General features: G+C 39.1%; 3 protein-coding genes across 15 annotated transcripts in view; 2 read left to right on the top strand and 1 right to left on the bottom strand.

Annotated features, from left to right (window-relative positions):
- The window catches only part of CCDC88A (coiled-coil domain containing 88A), a 128,125-nt gene extending 123,065 nt beyond the window's left edge, over positions 1-5,060 (top strand). For 5 of the 6 annotated variants that reach the window (XM_024118999.2, XM_024118996.2, XM_055089186.1 and 2 more), the window contains 2 exons: positions 1,736-1,835; positions 2,363-3,771. In XM_024118999.2, the coding sequence (XP_023974767.1) occupies positions 1,736-1,800 (65 nt within the window). In that variant the 3' untranslated portion in view covers positions 1,801-1,835; positions 2,363-3,771. The other variant, XM_024118995.3, reaches the window with a different exon arrangement.
- Positions 1-9,507, bottom strand: part of LOC102977525 (prolyl-tRNA synthetase associated domain-containing protein 1) — a 60,023-nt gene extending 50,516 nt beyond the window's left edge. Inside the window, exons 1-2 of one of the 3 annotated variants that reach the window (XR_008618901.1) lie at positions 9,370-9,394; positions 8,048-8,102 (exon numbers count right to left, since the gene is read on the bottom strand). Coding sequence is in view for 1 of the 3 variants with exons in the window: in XM_007107052.4 (XP_007107114.1) it covers positions 7,671-8,102; positions 9,370-9,453 (516 nt within the window). In the remaining 2 variants the exon portion in view is untranslated. Of the gene's footprint in view, positions 1-5,735; positions 8,103-9,369 lie in introns of those variants that run through there. The other 2 variants (XM_007107052.4, XR_447722.3) reach the window with 2 other exon arrangements.
- A 117-nt stretch (positions 9,508-9,624) lies between these two features.
- MTIF2 (mitochondrial translational initiation factor 2) overlaps positions 9,625-24,856 on the top strand; it is a 42,509-nt gene continuing 27,277 nt past the window's right edge. For 3 of the 6 annotated variants that reach the window (XM_007107049.4, XM_007107048.4, XM_007107046.4), the window contains exons 1-2: positions 9,625-10,017; positions 24,218-24,273. The gene's annotated coding sequence lies outside the window, so the exon portion shown is untranslated. Of the gene's footprint in view, positions 10,018-15,133; positions 15,194-24,217; positions 24,274-24,856 lie in introns of all 6 variants that reach the window. The other 3 variants (XM_024118897.3, XM_028496826.2, XM_055089185.1) reach the window with 2 other exon arrangements.

The raw sequence follows: 24,856 nt of genomic DNA, 5'->3' as shown, positions 1-24,856 counted from the left end.
ACTGATTATTTTACAATATTAGACTTACAGGAAAGAAGTATTTCTAACCCAAATGGTTATAGTTATATATACAGCATGTTTTCCAAAAGAACATACACACTGTGCATGTAAGACAGATAGATACATACCATGTCCATGTGTCTTGATGTCAAAGAATACAGGTTAGACTTCCTCCAGAAACTGTCACTAGCTGTAGAGTCATAAAATTCCCCCCAAACACTGTTTTACCTGTGTTTCTTGATAGCACTTGAAATCAAATTTTTAGCAGTGAGAAGAACCTTAGAAATCATATAGAGCTAGTGTTTCCCAAACTTTAAAAAAATCAACATAATACTTTCTATGAATGAAATCTTACAAAGATGCCCCAATTTAAAAAAAAAAAAGTTTTTTTTTTTTTTGAGATAAAAGTGAAGCAACTCTGACTCAATTGAGCACTTTTTTTCCTCCAAGACAGCTCCATAAATACTCTGGTGGCTTCACAGATTACAGGCATACCTCGTTTTATTGCACTTTGCTTTATTGTACTTAACAGATACTGCATTTTTTTACAAATTGAAGGTTTGTGGCAACCCTGTGTTGAGCAAGCCTATCCGCGCCATTTTTCCAACAGCATTTGCTCACTTCGTGTCTCTGTGTCACATTTTGGTAATTCTCAGACTATTTCAGACTTTCTCATTGTTATATTTGTTATGGTGATCTGTGATCAGTGGTCTTTGATGTTACTATTGCAAAACGATTATGACTTGCTAAAGGCTCAGATGATGGTTAGCGCTTTTTAGCAATAAAGTATTTTTAAATTAAGGTATGTACTTTGTTTTTTAGATATAATGCTATTGCACACTTAATAGACTACAGTGTAAACACAACTTTTACATGCATTGGGAACTAAAAATTCTTGTGACTCGCTTTATTGCGATATTCACTTTATTACAGTGGTCTGGAACCAAACCTGCAATATCTCTGAGGTATGCCTGTATTAGTACCCCAGTTTTAGATGAAATTGAATAGCTTTCATATTCCTAGCTTAGATTTCTAGAAATTACACCCTTATTATTTGTGACATTGTAAATTTATATTGTTAGGCATTGGGTCCCCTTTGATCAAAGCAATTTTAGTTCTAACAGTGTAAGTAGGTATATTATTTGCCAATAAAATATGCCTCGAGCCCTGGTTTTCTTAGTAAATAATACAATTATTTCATTGTGGATGTTTCTGCTGCTGCATGCAAGATTATTTTTTACTTTAAAACTATATGTGACCATTTAGTTAAATAAACATAGTAAGTAAACCTATCTGACACTAAGAGGGTATAAGTATATTACTTAATAGCTTTTATTTTTATTTTTATTTTTTTTTTGTGGTATGCGGGCCTCCCTCTGTTGCGGCCTCTCCCGTTGCGGAGCACAGGCTCCGGACGCGCAGGCTCATTGGCCATGGCTCACGGGCCCAGCCGCTCCGCGGCATGTGGGATCTTCCCAGACCGGGGCGCGAACCCGGTTCCCCTGCATCGGCAGGCAGACGCGCAACCACTGCGCCACCAGGGAAGCCCCTTAATAGCTTTTAAAATATAAAAATCAGTCTTTAAGTAAAGAGATGTCTATCGGATTAATAACATTTCCAGAGTTAGATTCCTTCTCCTTGCCCTACTCAATGAGAGCTCTTTAGTTTCTAATCTTCATGAATTGTATTCTGTTTAGCCTTTCATTAAATAACATGAAATGCTTTTCTCCTGCAGATGTGGACAAAGTACAAGAAAGCAGAAATTCAAAAAGCAGGTCTAGGGAGCAACAAAGCTCCTAATTCTATTACCCACTACATGACATGTGGGCCAAGTGGTGAGTTTCTTGCTTAAAATGTAAATGAGATTAATCTCATTTATACAAACTAACTGCATTAAGTATAAGAACAAGTGCACATTGCATTAACAGATGTAAATATTGCTTGCTTTAATTCATGACTTTCTGTCTTACTAGTAAATCAAGATTAGGTGAGTCCCAAAAGATTTTGCCCATCAGTGCAGGAAACCAATCTTTAAAAATTATTTTTCCTTTTTCCCCTCAATTTAAATTTGGTTTTACTAATGAGTAATGTTTTAGAAATTACTTTTTCAGTTTGAAGGCTTTCTTTGTGGTAGGAATACAACTTCTGTGCAACATTCTTGATAATTGAGGAGAATAAATTAAAGGCCTTTTCTATGAAGAGCCACTCAAAGAAAAATTGTCTCTGACTTTCTGTCACTCTCATCACTATAGAAGTATCTGGTGCATGCTGTTCTTTTAGTGGTTGCTCTGTATTTTATATCTCTTATCTTCAAGCTTTTCTTATATTTTCTTTCTTCTTTCTACCTTCCAACTAAATACAGAGAGAAAAGTGTCCTTCAGGTTCTCAGTGTGAAGCCTTTATTTCTGAAGTAACAAGACACCCAACTATAGGAATCACTTTTTAAAATCTTTAAGACTTTAACAATCCTTCGGGACTAGAGCAGGAAAGAAATACAAACCTTCATTCCTTCCTTGAATCAAGGAGCACTACTGGAGTCAACTGCCAAAATTTTTAGAAGGTTTTGTGACTTACCGTACATTGTACTGTTAAGATCTACTGAATAAAGGATGTTCTCTCACTAAGGACCAAGTGTTTTAAGGTTTCAAGAAGTACTCCAAGAACAATATACTTCTTTCATCATTTGTTTATGAATTTATCCATGTTTGCTTAATGCTTCTGCTAAGTATTAGTCTAAATCTAGCCATTTATATTTAGTTGTGTAAACCTAAATTAAATGCCTGTAGTATGTTGTGGGATGTACTATATATCAAGATACAGAGAACATTGTTTTGGCATGTCAGAGCCTTATTTGGTTAGCAGACTGCATGTGTTGGTATTCTTTTTTTTTTTTTAAGCCTATTATTTTGATGCACTGCAAAAGAAATTCAGTTTATGAGATAACTCTGAAAAATCCATAATAAGATAGGAGTTATAAAAAATTTACAGTGATGTTAATCTTTCCGTATCCCCCACTAGCAACACTAAGCAATTCACACATGGATCTAAGGTAATTAAAGTGTGTTTTTCTGAAACTTTTTTTTTAGTAAGGTGGTTTTCTAGCAAATGGCATTCCCAAGATAAAGCTGTTGTGTTTGAACTCATTTCCCTCCTTTAGTACTGGGTGTTATGTATGTGTTTGTTTTTTTAACATGAGAGCTGACTGTTGCTTAAGAAGTTTTCTTATGGCAAAAATAATGTAAATAATTTACTATGATCTGCATTTTGCCAGGAACTCATTTATTATTAAGGTTATCACTTATTAATAAAAATTTTTCTGTTTTTGTCCTTTATAATACTACATTAAAGTTGGTAACTGTTATCGATACTTTTGAAATATTTGTATGCATTTGTTACCTTAAACATTTGAAAGAAGCACAAAAAAAGTAAATTTAGTCAACCCAGGGAAACATCAATTTTTTGTAGTTCCAATTTTATATCACAGTTTTATTTTCTTATGAAGTCAAAAAACTGCATTGATACTTACTAATGCAAATTCATTATTTAACAAATATCAGAATAATCTTAAAGGTCTGAAATGAGAAAGATACTAACTTTTTAATTTTAACAATATACTTCTTAGGCTCTCACTACCAGCTCTAAAAATCTTTTTGGAATAATTCCATAGTGTGGTTTATGAACTGTGTGTTTCATCACTAACCTAGTAGCCTTGAGATACATGTCTCCCTCTCTCCCTCCTTCCTCACCCCTTTCTTTTTTTTCTTTCTCTTTTTGGTAGGCCAGTAACACTGCTGTGTTCATAGTCTACTTTCAGAAAGACCATTAATGAAAAGAAATACAGCATGTATAGTTGAAAAGAAACTGAAATGGAAGTTAGAGAACCTGGACTTCGTAATGCCACCATTAACTTAGGTTTTGCCACCAAATAATGCTGTAAAGTTAAATCACTTTTAAACCCTTGGATGAAAGGTGCTATGTAAATGTAAATACAAAGGATTCTTACTAAAATACAAATATTGCACAACAGACATATTTAAAACCTATTCTCTAGACTTTGAAACATGTCTCCATCATGACTCCCTAGATTCAAGTATCAGATTGATAATGGGTATCATGGCAGTCTAGAGACACTTGCATGTAAAAAATGTAAATTCATCTTTAGGTGGATAAATTCAAAGTAAATATAGAAGTTATGTTTTAGCTAAATACAGTAAGTGGGTAACTTAGATTTATATTAACTAGCATCTAATTTGCACAACTAGGACACATTCCAGGACATTTACTGAAAGTTTAAATTTAATGAGTAGGAGGTAGCCCGGTGAGGGTGTATGATATCACAGCTTGGTCTCTACAGGACACTAATATCCTAAAATAGAGAACATGCTGACTGAGGCAGCACATTACTGCTTCAATTAGAAAATGCTTAAGGGTAGCCTATAAAGTACTAAACCTGAGTGGGCTGACCCTGAGAAAATGCAGCAAGACAACCAAGAGAATACTTGAGACTGCAAAAGTGGAATATTCTCAATTATATTAATCACCTTTTTCATACCATTTCAAGAAAGAATTAGATAACCACATGAATATTTTACCATCTCCAAAAGATACCATCAGAAGCAAACTTAGTATGAAGTCATGCTTTTCCCTTAGATAAACTACTTCTGCCAAACAAAATAATGTAGCCAACTAGAAACTAACTGGGGCCACTTTCCGGACTGGGGCCTGACATGCATTTAATGATCTGGTTCTATTTTAAATCAATACCCAAACCCCCTCGGAAACTAAAGAATTTATATACAGGGTAATAGCTTCGGCCCAGAGCTCCAATAAAGTGCTTCAGATCTGGCAATGTGGAAATGTTCGGTCCAAGTTTTTGAACTGGTGGTTACCAAAGAGTACACAAAACAGGTTTGTATGTAGCACCTTTCATGCAAGGCATGGTAAAAGCCTATTTAAAAATCACTGTGCATATTACGGAATTGCAGCCACCTCACAAATGAAGCATTACAGCCTGCACTGTCTTAAAATTTTATGTCAGGAAGTGAAAAAGATATTGTACCAAATCTGGAATTACAATGAGGAGTAATAATGTATGCTAAATGACTTTTGTATTTTAAGTTACTTTTTATGAGAAAAGTGAATTTTTGTGTTTTCTGCTACACTTAGTCCTGAGATGTATTTTTTTCTTTAAGCCTTGAATGAATAATACAAAAGGAACCCATTTTATAATATAAACCTTGATGTACATGTTGAGATATTTGGACAATGAAAATGCCTTAAAAGGAATGCTTATGGATAAAGTTGCACTTACAACACCCTTTAACAAAACGTGATTTCAAATTGTCTTTTTCTTTTCTACTAAGGGTTCTCTCTTTCAGTGTTTGCCATTGTACTTGTAACTGTTATTAAATATCAAATCCAATAATATAACAGATGTAACATTTCCTTTAAAAGTAATGCTACTGAGAAATTTGGAGTTGAATGGCAAAATGTTTATTACTTGGCTATACCTAATATAAGCCACAGTTCATAACAAAAAATCCAGTTTATAACAAAATAGATACCATCATTTGGCCGATTTGTCTTTTTTTAAAAACATTCATTATTTTTCATTTTAGTTTTTAACTTTATTTCTCCTGAAAAAATTAAGTTGGTTTAACATTCACTTGTTAAACTGATATAACAAGAGATGAATTTTAAACTAATATAAAAAGAGGTGATTTTTATAACAAGTGGTCAGCAATCATAACATATAATTTAGCCAAGTATTATTCTTTCCTTTCCCTTTGCCCTAGAAAACCTATTTTATGTGTTTCATAACATATAACCTTGTTTAGATGATTCTGTCCTAATCACTTTGGGATGAGTATTGGAGGTTTTGGGAGAGAACTGAGAGTCTATCAGTTTTGTCAACCTCAAAATAGGTTTAAATACAATAATAGATTGTACAAATCAGTCTCTTTCATTTTCACATCTAGACTTTGGGAGGCGTAACGTTAGAGTTGGCAACCTGCCTTGTGTCCTTGGGCAGGTCAGTCTTTCTGGGCCTGTTTTCACCATAAGGTGGGGAGGACAGTTAGACCAGTTATCTAAGGTCCTCGGTGTCTTTGATTCTATTCATTAAACCTTAATTTTATATGCAAAGCAACCTAAAATTTCCTCTTTCTTAGAGATATGGTACAGAGTAGGCAAAAACTAACATAGCACTTTCTTAGAGATATGGTACAGAGCAGGCAAAAACTAACATAGCACCTCAGAAATAAGGTTATCATTTATGGAAAATATTTCTTACTAACTCATCTCTTAAATCCATTCTGTATTTTATAAAAATTCTGCCTTGAGTAGACTTGTAGTTTCTAACCACATATATCCAAAAATGACAAGTTTTTACTTTTGCCTTTCGGTAATGCAAATTGGTACAAATTAAGTACAATTTCTCTACCAGAAGCAAATTATTTTTTTGAGTGTTCAACCTTAGGAAAATATGATTATCTCTCAAATATCCCACTTGATTGTACTCTAGAGGAAACGAGAATTTTCCTAAGACCTCTAGGCTATTTTGTAGCCTAGTCTAGTCAGACCCTCAACTGGGGCTTTGTTTGAATCTAAGTGAGGTGGAGAAGTACATCAATTTTCCTCTGTTTCTGAACTAGCTTCTATATGACAACTGACAATACATAATCCTGGGTTCTTATACTGCTTTAGATGCCACAGTTGAAAGGGGATGAGTAAAATTTAATATAGCCTAGAGGACAGAGGAACCTTGTTCAAGCATGTTCACATTTTGTAACCTCCAAAGACTAAGCAAGTCCTTCTTGATGGCCTATGTATATTCTGCTCCTGAGTTTTAAAATATAATTTCATTAGTATAATGATTATGACATAACATTTTCCATCCCTACTTTGAGTGTTTTTCTAGATTAAAATTTTCTAAAGATAGAATTTTACTTAAAAATTAGCTTATTTTTCACTGAAAAAAAAAGCATTGGTTTAAAAACAAACACCCAGTAATAGGAAGGTTTTGCCCTTGCCCCATGTTTAATTACATTGCTGGGGAATTCTTATTCCTTAATCCTCATTCCCCAAAGATAACCACTATTAACAGTTGAATATATTCCCATATTCCTCTTTTTCCCCTGTATGTACACTGTCATATGTATAATTTTATATATGCTGTTTTTGCAGCTTGCTTTTTTCAAGTATAATAAACACAGAAGATGTAATATAGTTAATCTTAGATAGTTAACTAATCTTAGTTTTGATGTTAATTAATTAATTAATTAATTTAGGCTGCCACACAGCTTGCAGGATCTCAGTTCCCCTGACCAGGGACTGAACCCAGGTCACGGCAGTGAAAGCCTGGAATCCCAACCACTAGGCCACCAGGGAACTCCCTGTGTTAATTACTCCTTAATTGTTGAAGGCATTCCTGTAACAAGTAATTGTCATGGGGGAAGGGGAGGGTGGAATCTCTGAGCTGACTAAAACTACCTCAGTATATCTTTTTAAAAACAGCTCCTTTAAGATGAAATAGTTAAATAGCTCCTTAAGTAGTTTAGGTAGTCACCAAACCAAGGTGCTATATATATCTTACCACTTTTAATGCTTTTTATAATTACAAGTAAGAAAAACAGCTTTCAGAAATAAATGTATTCTAAACATTAGCCCAATTAGTTTTTATCAAAATTTAGTCTTATGGGATCGTGTCCTGTCTTCTTCACAAATGTGAGAAAGTCTTCAGGGCTCAATCCCATGGTTGCAGCATTGGTCATTGGATGAAAGTACACCTTTTCATGTCCACCTTCCAAAAAAGCAGAATCCAGAACAAATTTCACATCTCCATCATCACAGAAGAGTGCCAACGGTGTGGCACAGCCTTGGCCAACTTTCAGTTTTTCTAGCATGGCTGTTTCATCAGCAAACCGCAGATTTCCACTTCCAACACCTAACTGCTTGGCAAGATCATTTAAATTAATTTGTCTATCATGAAGAACTGTCACCAGCCAATAGCCTTTTTTCTTTTTGTCTTTAAGAAATAAGTTCTTACTATGTGCTCCTTTCAAATGCTGGATATGAGGCATCATTTCTTCAACTGTAAACACCTGTGAAATATCACATGAGAAGTTTGAAAATAATATGCATGTATACACACACTGCACATACAGTTATCTGTATATTGCTTGGTGGGTGTAACGTTAGGGAGTACTCAGTGCCCTGGATTTCACTGGTAGAGATCCATCCCCAGCCCATTAGCAAATATATCTCATCTCAGGACCTCAGGAAGTACTGATAGTTTCTCTTAGGCCAGTTCTCCATTCCAATGTGCAGGCCAAGCCTTCACACTCCTAAAATACTTTTTTTGTTTTTCCATTAGACTTTTGGTAAAGTTTATAGCAGCCCTCACAACACTGTAAATCAACTATACTCCAATAAAAATTAATTTTAAAAACTTTATAGCAGCCCAGACTCCTATTCCTTGGCATTCCATTACATCCAGGCCATATGACAATCTCCACTCTATAAAGAGATAACCACAGAGAGGGAGTGAGGGCAGGGAATGAGACCCTGGACTGATATACAAAAAAAAATCAGAAAAGCTGGCAATATGCACAGTAAAAAGGGGGAGAGTATGTGGACTATAAGGGAGGCAAAAGGGTCAAAGAATATAGTTTTGATGAATTTCTCTAAACTTGGAAGATCATCACCATATCTAGCTAATTATCATTAGCTGTTAACTCAAGCGTTGGGCAAAAACTTTGTCCTTGCACACCACTCAGGTAACGTACTGGCTCCGTCACATATGTGCAAAAAAAACCTTCCCATCAATAAATCATGTTAAAATATACCAAACTCTAACCTTGGCATCCTATATGCATCTGCAGCCACTGCAAAGACGAGTTTACTGCTTGGCAACTTAACATACGCATAAAGTTGACACACTGATCAAACATCCCTAGCCAGTTTGAGATGCGCAAGTTCTCAATATGTTGTACTAGTTCTCAACATAAAAAATCACTCCGAATTCCCGGGCGGTCCAGTGGTTAGGCCTCCGCGCTTCCACTGCAGGGGTCACGGGTTGGATCCCTGGTGGAGAACTAAGGTTCCGCATCCCACGTGGCGCGGCCGAAAAAAAAAATCACTCCAAGAAGAAAACATGAGGTTTTTTCACAATAACATCAGCGTCCGAAGTGGAGAGACCCTTGATGGTGCTTTCAGGTCCCTTTCGTACTCTGGATCCCGGGAAATGCCTTAGAACGGAAGTTTCTGCGGCACATTACCCCTGGGACGTCTAGGCTTAGCGCCTTCGCCCCATAGAAGCTGCAACAGAGCCCACCCCCTCCCGGGGTGGTCCCGGCGGGAGCGCCTCACCTCCGGGTGCTCCACGACCTCCGTGCGGATGGCCAGGGCTTCGAGGCGCTGCTCCAGCGCTGCCCGCAACTCGCCGCCTGCCATGCTGCCCTCGTGGCGCTAGCGGATGCGGTTGCGAGAGACAGGACGGAAGAACTGGGCGTGGCCTCCCGCTGTCCATGAACGGCCAGCCCAGACGGAAGTGCCTGGAGGGACAAGGGCGGCGCCGGAAGCCCAAGAGTGGGCGCCTTACGGAGGCGGCGTTGCGCTGGGTTCGCTTCCCTCCCTCCCCGCGTCCTTGAAATTTGTCTGCGTCCGCAGGGACGGACAGACCAGACGTGCAGAGTTCCTTGCCCCGCGTCCCACGAGAGGAAGGCGCCTGCCTTCTCACAGCCCTCTCTAGCCCCGCCTCAGGTTTCCTAGATACAGCATATCTTCCATTTAAACAGAATCAGAGCCACATAGCCACTCAGCTTAGGGAGTGTTGGGGGAGTAATCAACTGGACGTGGGCTCGGCTTGACCCAGCAGGTGGACTGAGGCAGTCAGAGGCTCCTTACCCCTTCTGTCGTTGGAATGTACTTTCTGCCCGCTGTTCCTGAGCTAGGTGCTACTTGAAGGATGCAGCCTTGAGAGAGTAAGGTGTTATTGAAACCATCTGGACTTTTTTGGTAAGTGCAACCCTCTTTCCCCCATTTAAGGCCTCTGTATAAGCTCTTAAGATTCTGGCGAGTGCATAGCCAAGACAAACCACCTACGTAAGTTCCCTTGCTTACTAAAACTGCCACCTACCAATCTGGAATGTCCTGCCTCTTCAGTCATTCTGTGACCTCCTAGGGTGTGTGTGGGGTGGGGGTGGGGCGGAGGTTTCACCTGGGGAATTACCTGAGGTCGTGAACCAACAGGGAGAGAAGGGGACAAAATCCCTCTCCTTTTAAATAATCAGCTGTGGCAACCACAACTCTACCTTTTTCAGAGGCACTTTTCCTACCTCTTTGTGGGGTGTTTTCCACTATCCTGCAAAACCCTCACTCCCCACCTTGAACGAGGCCTGAAATTCCACTAGAGTTTCACTTAAGAGTTTAGATTAAGCCTCAAATTGTTACCAAAGCTGTTGCCCCAGAATCATACTCTTGCCCCTGGCTTGAATGGAAACCAATTGCTCTTAACCTAAGTTTTGGGAGGAAGCTGCAAAGAAAAACACAAGAACTGGTTAGAACCAATTAGGCACTAGATGGCTGAAGATTTAACTTCCAGTAGACCTAGAGCCTCATGATACAGTCATTGTAATACCTAAGCCTGCTAAATGACACACCCACCGGTGCAATGACAGCTGACAGTGGCCATGACAACAACCGGAAAAGCCCATACAAGGACCGAAAAGGAGAGTTGCATCAGTTCCAGGTCCAAACCACACCCCCGTTCTCGGATAAGTCATGAATATTCCTCCCACTCTTTCCAATTCCCTCGCTTCTACCTCGACCCTCTTATAAACACAGTGTCTCCCCTGGAATTGAGTAGAGAAATTGATTTGCAAATGAGGTTTCCGCTTCTCCATTCTTTAGCCATTAAATAAAGCTCGTGCTGTTCCAGTCTCAGCATAGGTTTTGTCACTGGCTGTGTGAATCCGATCGGAAAAAGAACCTCCCTGGCTGAGACAAGGGGTCTCGGTCTGGGCTAGGACCCCAGCGCAGGCCAAATCAACCAATTCAGGAATAGAACCCCAGATAAAACGTAGATATTCCTGGGGACGTTTAACTCTAGTAGGAATATATAATATTTAGGTCATTTCTGGGGTGCAAATTGAAGGCCTGGAGAGGAAGTCTCTTAAGAAGACACTGCAGGGACTTCCCTGGTGGCACAGGTTAAGAATCCGCCGGCCAGTGCAGGGGACACGGGTTTGAGCCCCGGTCTGGGAAGTTCCCACATGCCGCGGAGCAACTACGCCTGTGAACCACAACTACTGAGCCTGAGCTGTAGAGCCCGCGAACCACAACTACTGAGCCTGCGTGCCACGACTACTGAAGCCTGCGCGCCTAGAACCCGTGCTCCGCAACAAGAGAAGCCACCACAATGAGAAGTGCGGGCACCGCAATGGAGAGTAGCCCCCGCTCACTGCAACTAGAGGAAGCCCACACGCAGAAACGAAGACCCAATGCAGCCAAAAATAAGTAAATTTATTTAAAAATAATAATAATAAAATATACAGGAGGATGTGCATAGGTCATTTGCAAATGCTATGCCATTTTATGTAAGGAACTTCAGCGTCCACAAATTTTCATATCTGCGGGGGGGTCCCTGGAACTAATCCCCCTTGGATACCTTGGATACCGAGGGAGGGCTATATCTGAGTCCTCACCCACATGACAACATTGGAGGAAGCTGGGAAAGAGGAAATCAGAGCCAACTTCATGATTTCACCCAGAATTGGCCTTGGGTAATACAATTTTAAAAGTTCTAAGCTTAACCCACCTCTTAAAACTATTCAGCCATGTTTTCCTTCAAACAGTCCATCCAGTTGTTTGATCCTTGATTATAGAACCAACAACAGGCCTCTCTGCCCATGGCCACCTAAATTCACGTCAACAGCAAAAGCAATGCACCACATTACAGAGTATTTAGAAAACTTAGATAAGGGGGAATGGACCACTCAGAACATTTTCTCCATGTTTTTTATTTCCCCATTTGTGAATTAGCTTCGTTTATGTCTTGGCTCATTTAGCTATGGAGTGAATGTTAATGGCTTTCACACTGGTTTACATGAGCTGTTTAAATAATCAAGTTATGTGCCTTTTATTTGTCATATATCCTCCAAATGGTTTTCATTTTTCCCATTTAAGAAGAGATTTTTTTTTTTCCCCCTGCACTGCGCAGCTTGCGGGATCTTAGTTCCCCAGCCAGGGATCAAACCCGGGCCCCTGGCAGTGAAAGCCCAGAATCCTAACCACTGGGCTGCCAGGGAATTCCCAAGAAGGGATTTTTTAAAGTTTGGTTTTATCTACAGAAGTTACTTATTTTTGTGTAACCAAATGTCATTCTTTTTAAGTTATTCTGATCTAAGTATAGAAAGCTAACCTCCAGCAATAGACTGTTCGATCTATTTTCTTTTTTATTTTCTTAATACTCAATTCATTAATTCATTTAAAATTTACTTTGGCGTATAAGATGTGGTGAGGCTCATTTTTTTTCACTAGGTTTCCGTCTAAGAATGAAAGTTAGAAAGCATTAGAATACCAAAGACCACCTATATGAAGATATGGCATATCCCAAATGACTGTCCTTAAAATATTTGAAGACTTTCAAGAATACCCAAATTCAATCACGTTGACCTGAGCATAAATGGGAAAAAATTGGAATCTGATTGTGACTAAGAAATGTGAATCATGTCCAAAACTAGGGAAACAATTAACCAAGAATAAGGTCTACATGACAGCTACGAAGGAGGAACACAGAGAGGAAAAATTGACCATGGCATCCAGCACATTGTCTAGGCAAATAGGGTGTTCTGTTCTGGAAATCTCTTTGGATGAACTGCCATCCATCAGGTATGCAAGGTGTGAATCCCCCCCACCCATAGCCAATCCATCACAGTTCAGTTTCTTAAATCCTTCTTCTTCTAACCACCTCCATCACTCTAGCCCAAATGACTATCACCTCCCCCTGGTCTACACTAATGTTCTCTTAATTTTAGTCTACCTGTGGTTGAATGACCAAGTACCCTGCTCTCAGTGAGTCTTACCACCAAAGATTGTTTTTCTTTTTTTAAAAATAAATTTATTTATTTATTTATGACTGTGTTGGGTCTTCGTTTCTGTGCGAGGGCTTTCTCTAGTTGCGGCGAGCGGGGGCCACTCTTCATCGCGGTGCGCGGGGCCTCTCACTATCGTGGCCTCTCTTGCTGCGGAGCACAGGCTCCAGACGCGCAGGCTCAGTAGTTGTGGCTCACGGGCCCAGTTGCTCCGTGGCATGTGGGATCTTCCCAGATCAGGAACCACCAAAGATTTTTATTATAAAATGAAGCTAAGGGCTTCCCTGGTGGCGCAGTGGTTGGGAGTCCGCCTGCCGATGCAGGGGACACGGGTTCGTGGTGCTCCGCAACAGGAGAGGCCACAGCAGTGAGAGGCCCGCGTACCGCAAAAAAAAAAAAAAAAAAAAAAAAAAAAGAAGAAGCTAAATCTGTCTATGGTAAAAGAACCTTATATCACTGTTTAGAAACTATCCTAACCCAAGTTTAATGCATATTTATATTTATTTATCAAACATACATGTCAGCATTGTATTAAATACAAAAGAAATGCTATCCTTCGCATAGTGCCTTGTCCTAAAAGCAAATACAATCTCAAATTTACATTGGAAAAAACAACATGAAACATTAAATTCAAAATTATCAGCATGAACTTGAGAAACTAGACATCTAGTCACAGAACTTGAATATGAAATCTCATGATTCTAGGAGAAGCGGTAGTATCTGATACATGGGGGTTACCAAATTATTTTACAAACAAGGGAAAACTTACTAAAAAGTCTTCTGGGGGAATTCCCTGGCGGTCCAGTGGTTAGGATTCTGGGCTTTCACTGCTGAGGTCCCACGTTCGATCCCTGGACGGGGAACTAAGATCCCATAATCCGCGTGGCACAGCCAAAACAAACAAAAAGAAGTCTTCTGGCATTTCTCCAAGAACACACTGAGGGAAAGACTCTTGTTATCCTTGGGAAGAGTGTGGATAATTGACAGATAAGGAACGAATCTGAAAAGGAGATCTGGAAGATGGAGTTGTGCCAGGGTCCATGAAACAAGGGAACCTCATCTTACATCTGCTCAAAGTAAAGGAACAGCTACGATTGTAGCCTACCTGGCAAAGGAAATAAAAAGGCCAAAATTGAAAATATTTATCAACACCAAGGGGACTGGGCATCACTGCATTTATTAGGTGAAGAATGTTAGAAACACCCCTAACTGCATAAAACAAAGGGCAATTACAGGACAGGTAAGTTCAAAGCCATCCTAAGAAGCTGTGCATACCCATAAAGAAAGCGAGGCAATTAAAAAAAAATGCTTCCTGCAATCTGTGTCTCTTCAACAAATCTTTTGGAACAACTCTATGTGCCAGGTACACTATGACACATCTATATGTGCCATGCTTTCTGCCCTTAGAGACCTTAAAATCTAGTGAAGAGGACTGAAACATTCACAGAGGATAAATCCGAGAAAATCTGCCCAGTGCAATGAGAGTGGCATAAGGAGGATGCTTTGGGAGCCCAGAAGGGCACTAAGCAGACCGGGGTGGTACGTCAGGGAAAGCAGTAGGAGAAGATGACACCAATTTGAAGGGATAAGTAAGAGCTGATCAGAAAAAAAGGGATCCAGCTGAAGAAACTCTGGAAGAATGGAGGAGAAGAAGCACGAGGTGTCCTGGGGCGTTATGATTTGGTGTGACAATAGATTAGAATGAGAGGCCTGCCAGCAGGAGACGAGGCTAGAAACAGGCACAAAGGATCCTAACTGTCAGGCTACGGAACGAGGAATATCCCACCATAAAGGGGCATGTTAAATAAATTAGGTGACTTCTTCCTAGGAAATTCTATATTCTCAATCATGCTCTCAATATTTAAGGCTATAGGGAAATACAATTTGGTAAATGGGGGAAATGAGTTATAGAAGGGTATAGACAATATGCCCCCAATTTTGCTTCAAAATACACATACCTGTAGAGGAGAGTACTTAAAAAAAATGAAAACAAACAAAAACACCTGTTATTAGCATCCTCTTTCTCTAACCCATTCCAGGAAAACTGGTTTCTAAAGGCCCGTGGAGGAGTATTCATCCCAGGACAGGAGACGATGGAGGTTAGTTCCTAGAGTAATGGAGGGGAAAGCATCTACATCCAAGAGGAAATTTAGGTTTCCTAAGAGTCAGAAGAGAGGGTGAGGACTGGGGTGAGGAAGATGGGACGGTGGAGGACAGTTCCTTTTTTGGCACTTTGTCCCTCCAGTGGGTGGCAAGTTGGGAACTTGCTGTCAGTGGAAGGCAGTCCACCTGGGGCAGCCCTTCCAAAGCACCCTCTGAGCATCACTGCTCAATGAGGAGCCGTGAAGAAGAGGACAATAATCCCACAGTCCAGTTCCCTGGCTTCTCCTAGGTTCCCGCATGATACCATGGAGAAGGGAGAAAAATCTCAATAATAGCCTCAGGTTAACTTTCCTTCCAGCTCCATCATGTGGGGAGTTGGGCCAGATTTAATTAAATTCAGTAAAATATGATTGAAGATCAGCCAAGTGCTGAAGGTACAGTGGTGAGCAAAACCAGACAGAGACACTGACCTTGTAAAGCAAACAGTCTATCGGAGGATACAGCTTTAGTCAAATACAGAAACAAATGCTAAGTCGCCTGGGTGACAAGTGCTAAGAAAGATGTAATAGTGGAATCGCATCTAGTTTGGGGAGGGCAGAGTGGTCAAGGAAGTAAAGTTTAAGATCTGAAAGATAAGTAGGAATTAAGAGGGCAAAGCAAGGAGAGAAGAGTGCCCCAGGCAAAGGAAACAGCATGACACCTTGTGAAAGGGTGGGAGAAAGCAAACCAAGGCAGAGACACTGAAAGAGGTCAGTGCGGTTGGCATGCAAAGAGCACGGGGACTGGGGACATTGTTCATTTCCTACACACTGGAGCTGGGAACTATCAATGAAAAAATTAATCACTAGTCAATCTAAGAAAGACATGGAAACTTTTATTCGAGCCAACCTGAGGATTATAACCCGGGAGGCAGTCTTTCAGAAAGCTCTGGGGACTGTTCCAACGAGGTACAGGGTGAGGCCAGTATGTATGATTTTAGCAAAGTGGTACATGCCATCAAGCACTAATCTTAGTAGAAGGTTACTGCTATTTGAGAGGAAGAGATATCTTAGTTAATGGTTTTAGTGCTTTTCTAAGTATGGGAAGATGCAGGAAACTAGGTTCATAAAATTTTCTCCTGAAAAGATCTATCTGAGGGCCAGTTCTGTCAGTTTTCCAGTATACAAAGTGTCTCATCCTGATCTCCACCCTGAATTCCTTTCAGGATGTACTGTAGGTCAGTGACTGCAGTAGCTAATGACTTGATTCTTGTAGAACTGGACGGTGGGCAATATTCTTTATTTGACAGTCCCCTCCCTTTTGGTCTTAATTTTGAGCAATGTTTGGGAGGCATTTCATGACCAGTTTGCCTAATGGCGATTCCCAGGTCAGGTGAGGATTTCATTGATAGGCCACTCAACGTGCTACTATAATTGGACTAGACCCTGTTAACAATAACCAAAAGCCTCTGGACTGCCTGTCTTACTAGAGTCTGTTATGGTCCAGGAAGTGGCTCCCTCTTGTTGCTTCTTCTCACATCTAGAGTTACACTATTACAATCATTGATCTTGCGGAACTATGTGTTTTATCAATCATTTCAGTTAGCCTAATCATCATTAGTTTTATCTGAGGCTCGTCACACATTTGGTAATGCAAGAAACAATAACCTTGTAAAATAGGCAGAATACAAGTAATATAGCTAGTTACATTAATAAGGTCACAAGTAAGTACTTAAGCTAAGAACGTCCTTTAAGTGTCTCTTCTGCACCAATCACTATCTTTAAGGGAAATAGTATATTGGCATTGTTCACCAAAGATGTCTGCACATACCAGGTGAGTGGTGGGTCATTGTGACCCCTTACAGGATTGAGGAAGGACTATTATCCTCTGAGGAGTTACATGGCTGGCCCCAAAATAAGGAAAATTGATCTTCATGGTTGAGCAGGTATTTCTGCCACTGGGGAGTTCTGGTTAACACATAATGCAGATGCACAATGCACACTAGAAGGAAGGGAGGAGGCCAAAGAGTAGATTAAAAGTTTTATGTTTAAATTTTTTTTGTCTTGCCTTAAAATGTGAATTTTTGTTTCATCAGAACTAAAATGCTTACCTGCTAAAAATACACTTCTTGAGGCGGTTATCTCCGGCTAATAACAGGGAGGGGGGTATCAATAAGTTAAAAATAAAGAAATGTAAACCAAGTCTGAAAAAGATCAAAAAATGGTATTAACCAAACAAAGAGAAATTTTTTTTTTTTTTTTTTTTTTTTTCTGTACGCGGGCCTCTCACTGTTATGGCCTCTCCCGTTGCGGAGCACAGGCTCCGGACGCGCAGGCTCAGCGGCCATGGCTCACCGGCCCAGCCGCTCCGCGGCATGTGGGATCTTCGCGGACCGGGGCGCGAACCCGTGTCCCCTGCATCGGCAAGCGGATTCTCAACCACTGCGCCACCAGGGAAGGCCGAGAAATGTAAACTGTCTCCACAATTAAGATCACGTGAGGGTGTTTTCAAACAAGATTTCAAAAGAGAAGAAAGTTAAGGTATAAAAAATTTAATTAGTGGACAGATGGAATTTAATTACCTCCAAATTAAAATATGAAACGGGTAAAGGTGTTCAGTTTTCTCGTCTGGGAAAATACTGGTTTCATACAAAATGAAAAAAGCACATTCAGTAGATGACAACTTGGTTAAGCAGAGAAGTAGCAGGTTTCTTTCTTTTGTTCACTTTAAACACTCATTTAAAATTAAATAGTCATAAGGAAGCTTTACTTTGGACAAGGAAGTATTTCCAGACACTGCTGTGAGCCCCAGGCTGTACTGTAAATATCTGGTGAGTAGCTCCGACCTCCTAACCCTGAACCAGGTGGAACAGCAATTGCTGTGATTCAGGAACCCCTGCAGAAGGAGGCCAGGCCAGCAAGACATGCTCTGAGCTGCTCTTCAAAGCAGTCTCACCTTTCTGGACCTAGTGAACCACTAAATGAATGAACGGAGCCTTATACTCCATGTTATTACATGGTCTGTAGGTGATTCTCACAGCAACCCAAGAAAACTGACTTATATACAAAAGTACTATGGGGTAGATTATTTTTTCTTACTTTGCATGTGGACTGGGGAATATTTTCTTTAGGTCTAGCATTTCAGAATAATTAGTTTGATTGGATTAGGTTTATGGGAACTACTTTGGAATTTCTGTCCTAGTCTTACTGGCTAAAAAGAGAAATTTCCTGTGATTTTAATGCGTTCAATTAACTTGTAAATTGTATATATTTGCATAAATTTTAATAAAATATAAGATTGAGACCAGATTACTCCTAATCACATATTATTCCTCTACCCTTGCTTATTTGATTTACCTATTTATGATAAGTGCTGATTTCAGTAAATATTAATAAATATATTTTTGAAAAGTATGGGGTATAATGTAAGAACAAAAAGAGCCAGGTCAATCAGAAACAATCTCATATTCAGCATTTCTCCAAAACATAAAGTAGCTTTCTTTTTCTGAGTGTAAAAATACTATTTAATGTTTTTTTAACAAGTTGTATGACTTTATTTCTTTAAATAAATGTTTTAAAATTATACTTTAAAAAGAAACACAGAATATAAAAAGATACATGTTTATTGAAAAAAAATCAGACCACACAAAGATGAACAAGCATTTATGTCACAGGTATATATACATATATATGCACACCACATGTATGATGTATATGTATACTCTATATATGCTGTTTATTTCTAGCTTTATCTGATTATATAACTTATGATATTTTATGATCTTTCCTTTTTTCACCTAGTAGACATCTTTCCATGTCAACAGAGAACTACATTATCACTTGTAATGGCTGTATAGTATTTCATTTATTCACCCAGCTCCAAATTTGGGAATGTCCAATGTCCAATGACTTATATGTTAATAATTTCCAAATTTTTCATAGTATTATAAAGAAGGTTATGGTAAGTATCTATAGTTCTATATATCTTTGCATAATTATTTCATTTATTTCTTAGAATAAATCTTAGAATCTGCAAAGTTACACAATTTATACATTTAAATTGATAACTATTGTCGATTGCCTTCCAGAATGGTTTTATAAATTTGCAGTACAAGAACATTCCATTCTCCACATCTTTATTGGCAATTATTTGATTACCAGAGTCAAAACTATTAAATAAGCAAACACGCGTTTGCACTGTGTTTTTAAGATTTAGGAAAAATATCAATATCACTTTTATGTTTACTGATGTAGGATGGTATGTCTGTACTTGTTAAATATCAACTTAGTACCATAAAGATAAAATATAAACTTTTCCACTAGAATGTAAGGAGAATTGCTGGAGAGCACAGTGATTTTTGTCTGCTCTCTTTGCCAGTGGCAGACTGGTTCCCCCGAGGGAAAGGATGTTGAGTTGAATGTATGCTCAATTAGTCTCAAATTTAGTAATTGGACCCCTCTCCTTGAAATCGGAATGAGTAAAGAGGCAGAAAAAGGCTCAAAATCGAATGAAATGAGCTCCTTTCACAGAAAAGAACTTCAGGAATTCAAGAGTAGAGAAGAGTAGAACTTCAAGAGTAGAGAAGAAATGTTCGCAATTTACACCATTAATTGATCATAGATTGCTAACGTTTTCCCAGTTATAGCTATTTATTTATTTATTTATTTATTTATTTATAATGCCTTGACAGTACAAACATTTAAAATATTTATGTATTCTAATCCAGGTTCTCAAAATGTAATCCTCAGACCAGCGTTACTGTCATCACCTGAGAATTTGTTACAAATAAATTCTCCTAGCCCACCTCGCGCTTACAGAATCAGATACTCTGGGAGGGTGGGCCAGCAATCCTTGCTTTATTCAGCCCTCCGGGTGACTTGATACCTGCTCAAGTTTGGGAATCACTGGTCTAACTAATGGTTCTTTCCCCTATAGTTTCTGAATTTTGGGGGGGGGGGCGACACGCTGCTGCCTAGCTTGTGGGATCTTAGTTCCCAGACCAGGGGCCCCCTGCAATGGAAGAGCAGAATCCCAACCACTGGACCACCAGGGAATTCCCTAGTTTCTGATTTTAGAATTATGACTAGAAAGGTCTTTCCCACCCAAGTTTACAAATGATATCATGTATGTTGTCTTCTAATTTTTACTCAACCTTTAAATGTTTAATTCATATGGAATTTCTCACTACAAGAGTATAATCTTCTTGAAGACAGGAGTCTTCATCTATTTTATTTCTCTGTTTTATCCTAAAACTGTGATTGGTACATGATACGTTCTTAATATATATTTATTAATTATTGAACAAACTACTTAATTTCAGCATAAGATGAGACACATCCTTTGTAAAGCTTTCCTGGAAGCCATAAATATTAGCAAATTACAGTTAGCCTTTCAATTAGTCTGGTGGTTTAAAATGGCAAATGACAATTCCAAGTAGAATAAATGTAATCAGTGTGTGCTTACTGTGGTGTGCTAGTGTTGTAATTCGTAGTGATGTTACATTTTTGGCGCTGGTTCCTAAAAGAGAATTTTAAAACTCAGAGGATTCTTAGTTCTATTAAGAAAAATTATCCGAAACTTGGAAATAGGCGAAGGGGTGACTATTTGTTCTTTCAGCGTCCTGCTGGGTTTTGTCTAGCAGGCACTCCTGGGATTGTCTGATTCTCCAGGAATGTACACTTTTGTTTGACTTGATATTTATTATTTTTTAGTACAGAGGTACTGTACAACTCTGTAAGGGTAAATCTTAACATGGAGGAAACTGATAGTAATATAATTGAATTTTGTCCAGTAGAGGTGCAAATGATTTTTGTCCCATAGAAAAGGTAACCGTTTATTGTGCTGCAGGATATTAACCACTTTTGTACCTATATTAGCAGTCTTATTCAAGTATTCATTCTTTCAGCAGCTGTAAACATGTGGCACTCCCCAGTTCTCTTTGACCAAGGCTTACCATCTTTCTGGATCCCCCATTAATGAGTTAAATACATCTTTAGACACATATGCATTTTATATTTATTTAAAAGTTATATTTTTAAACTTTCCAGAAATAATACTGCAAGAATGTAACCTTTTTAATTTTGTAATGAAGATATTGAACACCAGAAAGGTTGCTGTCTTATTCAAAGTTGTAATACTAGTTAGTGGAAGAGATGGGACAAGAATGTAGAAATAAGGAACACAGGTTAGTAAAAGGGTACAAGCTTTCAGTTATAAGATGAATAAGGTCTGAGGATATAAAGTATAACATGGTGACTACAGATGATAATGCTATATTGTATGATTGAAATTTGCTAAGAGAATAGAACATAACATTTTCAACCATGACAACAACAAAAAGGTAAATATGTGAGGTGATGGATGGGTTAATTAACTCAATGGGGGAAATTGTTTCACAATGTGTTTATATATCAAATTGTACACTGTATCACATTGTACACTTTTAAATATCTTATGATTTTGTCAATTATACCTCAATAAAGCTGGGAAAAACTGAAACAGAAGACTTCATAGTAAAAAAATTTTTGTAAGAGATGTAATCATGTATGAAGAAATCAGTGAAGCATAATTTGATGAGATTCAAGAGGAAACCCAAGAAATGCTTTGTGTAATTTGAATGCCAGTGGTAAAGAGATAACTATCTCATTGCTGATGAAAATCCAATGCACAGATCTTTAATCAGTATTGATATAGAGGTTACTGGAGATGAATGCCATGTTTTCCACTAGAAATATACAGAATTGTTACTCTTATTGTTTTCCATAAAGAGAATTGTTGCTTTAATAGAAGCTTCAATACTAATAGAAACACAAAGATTTACCATATATTATGTAGTAAAGACTGATATCAAATTAAGTTAAAAAATGCTTATTTTCGTATGTTCAAAAGGTAAAATCTCGGGCTTCCCTGGTGGCACAGTGGTTGAGAATCCGCCTGCCGATGCAGGGGGCACGGGTTCGTGCCCCGGTCCGGGAGGATCCCACATGCCGCGGAGCGGCTGGGCCCGTGAGCCATGGCCACTGAGCCTGCGCGTCCAGAGCCTGTGCTCCGCAACGGGAGAGGCCACAACAGTGAGAGGCCCGCATACCACAAAACAAAAAAACAAGAAAAGGTAAAATCTCAAAGATGGATGGTACCCTAAAGATCTTTTTTTTTTTTTTTTCCCCTAAAGATCTTTAATTCAACTTCTTCAGTTATGGCAGCAGTTGAGAAACAGTCTTGGAATCAAACAGACTTGAATTTAGGTCCATCTCACCGGTCACTAAGGGTGTGACCCGGACAAGTTACTTAACTTCTCCAGTGATAGTGCAATCCCTCTGGTTTGTTAGAATTGATGTTCAAAAATAAGACATTCAGTCTTGCAGGCTTGAATCAGATGATAATGATAAAGCATTAAGAACAATGCTTCATCCTTAGTACGTCAAATGAATGATAGCTATTATTATTACTATTATTAAGGTATAGTGATCTTCCACGAAGCCACACATTTAAAATAAATTGACCTTACTAAAATTTGACCTCTAGGTTACCAATTTTTCACTAGGGGAAGTTGTCAAATCAGAGTCAAGGAAAACTGAATTGTCAATTGGCCTCAGACCTGCTAATGTGCCAAGAACTGCTGTATAACATATTAAATATAACAATATTTATGTGACTGGTACATAAATGGCAGTGAAAATAATAGTTATGATCGTAACTATTACTGATAATTTTAGATTGCCATGATTCAGGTTCTCAAGTCTCTTCTAGTTTTAAAATTCCTGGTACCATTCCTCTAGCAATTTATATTGCAAGGTGTTTTGCTTTATTTTGTGAAACCAACAAATGACAGCTGAGACAGAAAACAAAACAGATTTAAACCTTGTAATTTTGTTCTGCTTTACTGCAGCCCTGATCAGCTTCTCTTTGGAAGATACCTAATTCTTGTGTTGTTCCTTGTGATTTCCTCCTCCTAGAATAAGCCCAGAGACATGACTATAGTTCCTTCTAGTACTATCAGGCCAGTGTGGGCTGGGCTGCAACTCATACCCTATCCCTCTTGCAAGAAGGCAGTTTACCCCTAATTATCACCAAGAACTATAATTAGTCTGGATATTGAAGGGACCTAGCTCCTTAAAAAGGAGCTTTCTGCCAAGATCTTGAAAGGCAAGAAAAAGGTTGGGAGAGGGAACAAGTTGAAAGTCAGAACTAACAAGAGTTCAAACCATTTTCTAGATAGAAAAGGGATAGCCACAATACAGCTCCTTTTTCTCTTCCTTCCTTCCCTCCTTCCCTCCCTCCCTCCCTCCCTTTCTCTTTCTTTTCTTTCTTTCCTTCCTTTTCTTTCTTTCCTTTTCTTTCTTTCTTCCCTTCCTTCTTTTTTTCCCACTGTTCTTTGGTTTCAAGTTTGCTCATTGAGTGTGGGTTTTTTTTATTATTTTTTTTGTTTTTTGTTTTTTGTTTTTTGTTTTTTGTTTTTTTTTTGTGGTACGCGGGCCTCTCACTGTTCGGAGCACAGGTTCCGGACGCGCAGGCTCAGCGGCCATGGCTCACGGGCCCAGCTGCTCCGCGGCACGTGGGATCCTCCCAGACCGGGGCACGAACCTGTGTCCCCTGCATCAGCAGGCGGACTCTCAACCACTGCGCCACCAGGGAAGCCCATTGAGTGTGTTTTAGACCTATCATTTAATACTTCTGAGACAGCTCTCACCAAGGAGATGGCAATATGAAACATTATTTGTGGTTAAGTTGGCTCCACCTGTCTCTGAACTTATTATGATCCATAATTAATATGATTAGATTAGAAGGCCAACAAAGGACATAAGGTGAAGTGGGAATAGGAGCCCTTCTTCATCCCTCCCCTTATGCAAATTTTCAGTCCTAAAGCCATCAGGGGCAAGGGCAAGGCAGGCCATCCACAGATGTAGGGCAGGAGTGGGGAGCTCCAGTGGCCCTGTATTGCTGTAAATTTAGATTACAAAATAGTTGCAAAGATATTGGAGAGAGTTCCCAAATGCCCTTTACCCAAGTTCCCCTAATGTTAACATTTTACATCCGATCAGGGTGAAGATGTCCACTTCAAGGGGTGAACTGGCCTTGGAGTCCAAGCTGGAGAGAGGTAAGGAGGGCATGAGTGCAGGAGATGGGGTGGTGGCCAGACTGGAGATTGGTTTCACACAGGGGAATTGCTTAAATAAGTAAATATATTAAGGCTGATGCAAGTCAGGTTTCTCACTGCCAGAAAAGGAAGTTACATACATATAAAGGGAAGAGCCTAGTGTGAACCCTATGGTGTTAGATTTGACTTCAGGATATCAGCGGGAACACATGGTTTTCAATGTATGTAGATGGAACTGTGTGCACACATGTGTATAATATTCCCCAGCTTTGACCAATGGGGGACTTGAGAGCATCAAAACCCCAGTAACAATGAACATACCTGAAACCCTGAGCCTAGATTATAAATACCATTCTTCACTGAAAGGAAATAGGGCTTCCATTTTTAGGAATTTATTCTAGAGAAAGAATTGGACTGGCATGCAAAAGTGTATGCCCAAGAATATTCACTGCAATATTATGTTAGATACTGGACACAGCATATATGTCCATCTCTGTGGGTATGGCACTTACAAACAATGGAATCTTTCAAAATCATTTAAAAGAATGATATGGATCTATGTTCATCAGCGTGGAAGATTTCT

Source organism: Physeter macrocephalus, chromosome 12, assembly GCF_002837175.3.
Source record: "Physeter macrocephalus isolate SW-GA chromosome 12, ASM283717v5, whole genome shotgun sequence".
Taxonomy (NCBI): domain Eukaryota; kingdom Metazoa; phylum Chordata; class Mammalia; order Artiodactyla; family Physeteridae; genus Physeter; species Physeter macrocephalus.
The sequence above is the reverse complement of the archived record's forward strand: the minus strand, read 5'-3'. Positions and strand labels throughout refer to the sequence as shown.